At 49.0% G+C, this 5,784-nt stretch overlaps 4 protein-coding genes across 4 annotated transcripts, besides 6 other annotated features; all 4 read left to right on the top strand.

Moving 5' to 3' along the window:
* Positions 1–147: 147 nt before the first annotated feature.
* Positions 148–1,716, top strand: Tco025E_05221 (putative acyl-CoA dehydrogenase, mitochondrial precursor; the record flags this gene model as incomplete). Its single annotated transcript, XM_029372122.1, has 1 exon — positions 148–1,716. One exon carries the CDS (start codon positions 148–150, stop codon positions 1,714–1,716), a length of 1,569 nt encoding a protein of 522 aa, XP_029227789.1.
* Positions 1,717–1,849: 133 nt separating this feature from the next.
* Positions 1,850–1,922: a microsatellite.
* A 138-nt stretch (positions 1,923–2,060) lies between these two features.
* Positions 2,061–2,096: a microsatellite.
* A 45-nt stretch (positions 2,097–2,141) lies between these two features.
* Tco025E_05220 (uncharacterized protein) lies at positions 2,142–2,642 on the top strand (the record flags this gene model as incomplete). Its single annotated transcript, XM_029372121.1, has 1 exon — positions 2,142–2,642. The coding sequence occupies one exon, from the start codon at positions 2,142–2,144 to the stop codon at positions 2,640–2,642; it is 501 nt and encodes a 166-aa protein (XP_029227788.1).
* A 56-nt stretch (positions 2,643–2,698) lies between these two features.
* Positions 2,699–2,742: a microsatellite.
* A 128-nt stretch (positions 2,743–2,870) lies between these two features.
* Positions 2,871–3,359, top strand: Tco025E_05219 (maoC-like dehydratase; the record flags this gene model as incomplete). The annotated part of the gene is made up of 1 exon (XM_029372120.1): positions 2,871–3,359. The coding sequence occupies one exon, from the start codon at positions 2,871–2,873 to the stop codon at positions 3,357–3,359; it is 489 nt and encodes a 162-aa protein (XP_029227787.1).
* Positions 3,360–3,370: 11 nt separating this feature from the next.
* Positions 3,371–3,438: a microsatellite.
* Positions 3,439–3,706: 268 nt separating this feature from the next.
* Positions 3,707–3,759: a microsatellite.
* A 225-nt stretch (positions 3,760–3,984) lies between these two features.
* Positions 3,985–4,016: a sequence feature (A-rich).
* Positions 4,017–4,239: 223 nt separating this feature from the next.
* Tco025E_05218 (uncharacterized protein) lies at positions 4,240–5,652 on the top strand (the record flags this gene model as incomplete). Its single annotated transcript, XM_029372119.1, has 1 exon — positions 4,240–5,652. One exon carries the CDS (start codon positions 4,240–4,242, stop codon positions 5,650–5,652), a length of 1,413 nt encoding a protein of 470 aa, XP_029227786.1.
* Positions 5,653–5,784: the final 132 nt, after the last annotated feature.

Here is a 5,784-nt window from a genome sequence, read left to right as displayed (position 1 = left end):
TTTTTGCTTGGGACTCAGGAAATCCGTTTTCCCTTTTCTTGACGTGAATTATATTTTTTTTTGTTACTTTTTTTCTTCTTTATATATATATATATTCACTTTTTTCATGCTAAGATTACTCGAGACAAGATCAATCTACTCTGAATGATGCGAAGATTTGGTAGGCCTCTTGAGCGGATACAATGCTTTCGTAGCGTCTCTTATATAGGTGGTCTTTTTAACTTTAAAATTGTGCCGACAGAGATGTTTCCTTACCCTCGCAGAAGGGTGGACGGCGAGGAAGCTGAAAATCTTCAGTCCGTGCTGGAAAGTATTCGAACCAACAACAATATCCTTGGGAACCTTTATGGTGCAAGAATCGCTACAGAGTATGGTGGATTGGGACTAGGGCACACGGCACATGCCCTTGTCTGTGAGGAGTTAGGTAACAATTGTCTTGACAAGTTACTGGCTACTATTCGTCACAGCGGTGTATGTACTCAACTCTTGGCCTCTACTGGCGCCAACGACATAAAGGGAAAATACTTAACATCGATGTCTGATGGGACGATAAGAATGGGATGGGCAATTGAAGAGGATGGTTTTGGAACTGACCTCAGCATGAATTCTACCCAAGCTGTAATGCATGATGATGGGAGTTATACTCTGACAGGCCAGAAACGCTGTGATGCTGCGGCATCGGCCACACATTTTTTGGTGTTAGCCAAAACACTAACTCAGAAGTCTTCAGAGGACGGTGCTACTGTTGCGACCCGTAGCTCTTTGTTTATCTGTGAAAAAGAGGCGCCAGGCCTAAAAATTGAAGGGGACAGTATTGTTCTAGAAAATACCCCTGTCGCTGACGTTGTTGGTGTTATGGGTGAGGGATTCAAAGATGCAATGATTGCGCTCTTTACGGAGGAATATCTTTATGCAGTATCCTTGTTGGGCACCATGAAACGTCTCGTGGAGGAATTGCAAAGTACAAATACAGGAGGAGGAGTTGCAGAAATGCTTCCTTCCTTTGCCTGCGCGATTTATGCCATGGAGTCAAGTTTGTATGCACTGACAGCTAACATGGATGTACCCAGAGAAGATAGTTTGCTGGAGTGCACCCTTGTGAATGCCTTTGTACAGGCCACCACAGCTCAGTGTTTACATAGGCTGGAATTGTTGAAATCGCCCAATCCGACGATAGACAACTACTTCCGTCACGCCAAGAAAATTCTTAGCTTAATGGAGCCGCAAGATTTCCTTTATGCCACAGCTGTTTGTTGTGGTGTTGAGGACTACGGACTCTTTTTTCAGCAGGCTTCAACGTTACAGATGATGCAAGCAAGAGCAATTCGTTTCATGGGTGTACATGATCGTGTGCCTATAAAGAATATTGCAGAAGCGTCACGAATCGACGAAGCGGTGGTGAAGTTCGGCGAAGCTGTAGAGGCAACGTTTGTAAAAAATGGTTCACAGGTTCCCTATCAGCAGCTTCTTCTTAATCGGCTTGGGGAGGCTGCCTCACTTCTGTACGCGGCGTCAGCCGTCGCGTCGAGAGCCTCGATGTGTGCTACAAAAGGACTTCCTTCAGCAAAGCTTGAGGGAAAACTGGCGACGGCCTTTATCCAATTTTCGGTTGAGCGCGCCCTTTCCCTCAGTGAAGAATGCTGCAACATTGGCAAGACCGCCGACACCGTTTATAGGCGTATCGCCCTTGAGGTTTGCGAGGCGGCACTGCAGTAGTTCAGGGAAGCGAAGGGTAATGCTAAGCAAGAAGAATAAAAATGAGTATCGCAAATCTATCACATAAGAAAAAGATAAAAGAAACTAAAAGAACACCAACTTCAAAAAATGGATGCTGAAATTTGAAGCAGCTAAGAAGAGAGAGAGAAAGGAAAGAAAGAAAGAGATCTAATAAAGTAGAGAAGGTAAAGAAAGAAGGAAAAAAAACAACAACAAGAGTGGGCTAGAACTCTGCTTGAAGATACACTGGGGGGTTTCCTATCCCTTTCTATTATAGTTCCCTATTACAGGCAGCTTTCTTCTTTTCTCACCCCTTCGTATTTGTTTCTAAAGTGTGGCCGAAGTATTATTATTATTATTATTATTACTATTATTATTATCATTGGCCATTAGTATCATCACAAAGGTGTGGCGAATAGTACGCAATGCTTCGGCAGAGTGTGGGGCTTCTGATGCGGCATATAGGACAGGATGTACCGAAACGACATACCCACTTTGTCCTGGAGTCTAGACTAATGTACGAAAAGTCATTTCGCGACAATTGGCTGTACAGTGTTTGCCGTGCCGTTTCTCAGCTCGATGAGCCGTTATCCAAGACGGTGTCAGGAAATCGACAGAAGATGTTACAACGCAAGGTGACATGCTTTCAGTATAATCAATATGGACTATTCAAGGTGCCGTATTATCGTTTAGCCAACGTCGATCGCTATTACGCGGTCCAGGGTGTTCCAGGAACGCGGGAATGGGTTCCATACGCCAACGTTTCGTACTGGACGATGAACAAGATGGTGCGTAGTGGTAACTTATTGGTGCATCGGGTGCATTACACCGGCTGGGGCACGGACACGCATCTCAAGAGGGGTGGCTGGGATCATCGTTGGAATAAAGTCATGCAACGCAATACTCTGCAGTACTCTCGAATCTAGAGCACCCGTGCGTGATGAAAAGTACTGTCGTTAGTGTGACGTGGTCTTTACGCGAAGTTATTATTGTTGTTGTTGTTGTGCTTTTTTTTGTTTTCGTCGTCATCCCAATTACGGAGGGATGGGCCTGTGCCTGTGCCTATCTTCTTTTTCTTTTTGATTTTCCCCCACTCCAATTCTCTCTTTTTTTTTTGGTGTTTACTTGCTGCGTTTTACGAACGGCCGCTGAGCATGCTCAAGACGGGTCCGAAGTTGATGGGTCGAACGGTCCGGATCGGGGACACGGCCTTCATACGCCGTGTGATTTCTCAGGAGGACGTCGCGGCGTTTGGTCCCCTCATTGGGGACAACAACCCTATCCACGTCGACGAAGGTGCGGCAAAAGCCGCCGGATTTCCCTCGACTATAGTGTACGGTATGCTGGCTGGCTCTCTCTTTTCGGGGCTCCTCGGCTCCGAGTTGCCCGGGCCCCAGTCTGTTTATTTGAGCCAGACACTTCGATTTGTGGCACCTGTCTTCGTCGGGGACGAGGTGGAGGCGCGGGTGACGCTGACGCAGTTCAAGAAGGGCAAGTGCTTGCTTGCCTTCCGCACGACGGTGAGCCGCATTGACCGCGAAACAGGGGAGGAGACGCTCTGCGTCACGGGCACTGCAGTGGGGCTGAACAAGACGGTCACCTTTGAAGGGGATAGTGAGTGGACGGTGCGGCTCGCGGAGTGAGGGAACGGGCGAAAAAAGAGAAAAAAAGCGAAATAAATAGTCACACACACAAAAGCAAAAATTAAAAAAAATTAAAAAACCAGTATCGTGCCTTTTTCTAGATTTATTGCAGCAGTGAAGCCTCGGAGATGCCGGTTGCGTGATTTGGGTGGATTGAAGGGAATCCGAAAAGAACTGATGCGCAAGAGGAAAGAGGAGCCCATCGATGCATGCGCCCACGGCCGCCTTCTTTTTTTTTTTTGGTTTTCTATTTTGAGCTCTTTTTTGGGTCTCTGCCCCCTCATGGCCCGCGCGTGAACGGGGAGGAGCGTAATAAGTAAGGCCCAACGTGAGAGGGGGATAGTGAGAAAAACAAACAAAGAAACAAAACAAAAGAAAAAGAAAAACAAAAAAAGAAGAAGGGCGCCCTGGACCTAACAATACAGTGAGGGCCTGACATTAATGGCGTTGCTGCGGTTGCTCGACACGGAGGCGGGGGGTGAGGGACGTCACTGAGGGCCCGTGTGCAGGCGGAGTAACAAAAAAAACAAAAGGGAAAAAGAAACAACAACAACATCGTCGCAGGTAAATAAACACGAGGAAACAGGGAAGATAATAATATCTTTTTTTTGAGAAACACAACGAGTTTTTTTCTTTTTCTTTTTGCTTTATTTTTCTGCTTCCGCTGCTTACGAATTATTCCTTCCGTTCTCCAGCCTTGGCTGTCTCATTCTCCTTGTGATTTGTAGCTGCCAGTCCAATTCAAGCAAGCAAGTTAAAAAGCGCAAAAAGAAATCGGGGCGTGAGAGGCGTCAGCTCCGTGTCACCAACCTCGTCACGCGGCTGTGGAGGGAACTTGGCAGACGCCTGTGTCGCTTGCTGCAGAGCGAGGGGGACTGTGATGATTCGCTGGGCCGTAGACCTCGCGGGGGTTGACGCGGACGCGGACCTGCAGCGCGATGACCGCATGAAGCCGTACGCGGGTCCCTCCTCAGGGCGGAAAGAAACGTTGAAGCCCGCACTCGTCACCCTTGCTGACCCCACTGCATCTGGCCCTGTGGGGAAGGTCGTCACGCTGACGAGACAGGAGCTCAGCCAACGGCAGCAGCAGCGCGTGGAGGAGGCGCTGGCAGAGAATCCGTTTGCCCTAGTTGGAAGCAGCGTATCCCAGCCAAAGTGCGACGCCGAGGTTGCAAAGGGGGTGGAGGTTCGCGTGTTCAGCACCTTCACGAGCGTGCAGGGAAAGCGGAGTGTGTGTACGGTTCAGCCACGGCAGGCTCCCTTTCGTGGGGTGGATGTAGTGAATGCATTTCTCCAGCAAATAGTTGTATCGGATGATCGCTTGTCGGCTCGATTTTCAGCAAATCCGCGACTTTATAAGTTATACATAGCAGACGACTTCACTGGTGAGGAGGAGATGGTGCTCCAGTTGGATGGGGCGGCCCAAAATTTTACCTGTTTTGCGGTTCAACCACTTCCGGCGGCGAAGCTGTTTTTGTTTCCACAGCGAACACAGTTGCTGCCGACTGTGGCGGAGGACATTAACTTGACGGTAGAAATACGCCCTTTAGACTCTCAGGCCAAAACTGTCAAGCGGCAGGTGCTTGTGCCTGCCGACATGCTTGCGGAGAGTCTAGAACAAGCCATTGTTAGTCGGCTTCCAGGGAGTGGGTTGGTGCCTGGTTCGCTGCGCATCAAGTATGGGCCGGTAGAGCTGAACATCAACGAATACTACAACTTTGGGTCCGGGTGCGGCAACATGGATGTGCCAATAGCCGAGCGGACTATTTTGTCCCTCTACCGTTTCGGGGTCACGGAGGGGCTGCTGCAAGGACGAATTCCTGACGAGAACCCTGAGCTTTCTTCGGTGGTGGAGGACATTTTTATTGACATGGACGCCGAGGAGGCGCAGACGTTTCAGCAGTTTGATGTAATTCGCATCAATCGATATGGTGCACGTCAGCAGCGCATTCTCTGCATTGACGGGGAGCGGCTGTACACGGTGCGGCCCAACGTGGATCGCTCAGGGGCGGCCCAGGTAAACGAGGAGAAACCCATCATGGACATTGAGGAGGTTATTACCTCCCCGACAAGGTCCAAGTACTTGGAGATTCACTACAGCCGCACCTCAAACCACGAGGACGATCACATTGAGTGCACCACGGCGTACAACCGCGCCTTGCTGGAGGAGAAGCTGCGAGTTCTGCGACGAGAGATGCGCAAGAGGAACGATGAGGAGCGGCAACTTAAAGGCAACGAGACTGTTTTTTCCCGCATTTTCGGCCGGCTGCGGTTGGGGTTTCATAAAAACTAACGTTGAAATAGACACTCACGATGATGTTCATCGCTGTTGGTTTTGCTTTTTGTTTTGAGAGGCGTGCGGTAATAGTGTGGAAGATGCGGCCTTGCAAATCATTTTCTCTATACAACCTTTCCGCACCTTTGT

This window comes from Trypanosoma conorhini (genome assembly GCF_003719485.1).
Source record: "Trypanosoma conorhini strain 025E chromosome Unknown Tco_14.4_contig_00295, whole genome shotgun sequence".
NCBI classification, from domain to species: domain Eukaryota; phylum Euglenozoa; class Kinetoplastea; order Trypanosomatida; family Trypanosomatidae; genus Trypanosoma; species Trypanosoma conorhini.
Note: the sequence above shows the minus strand (reverse complement) of the source record. Positions and strands in the feature narration are given on the sequence as shown.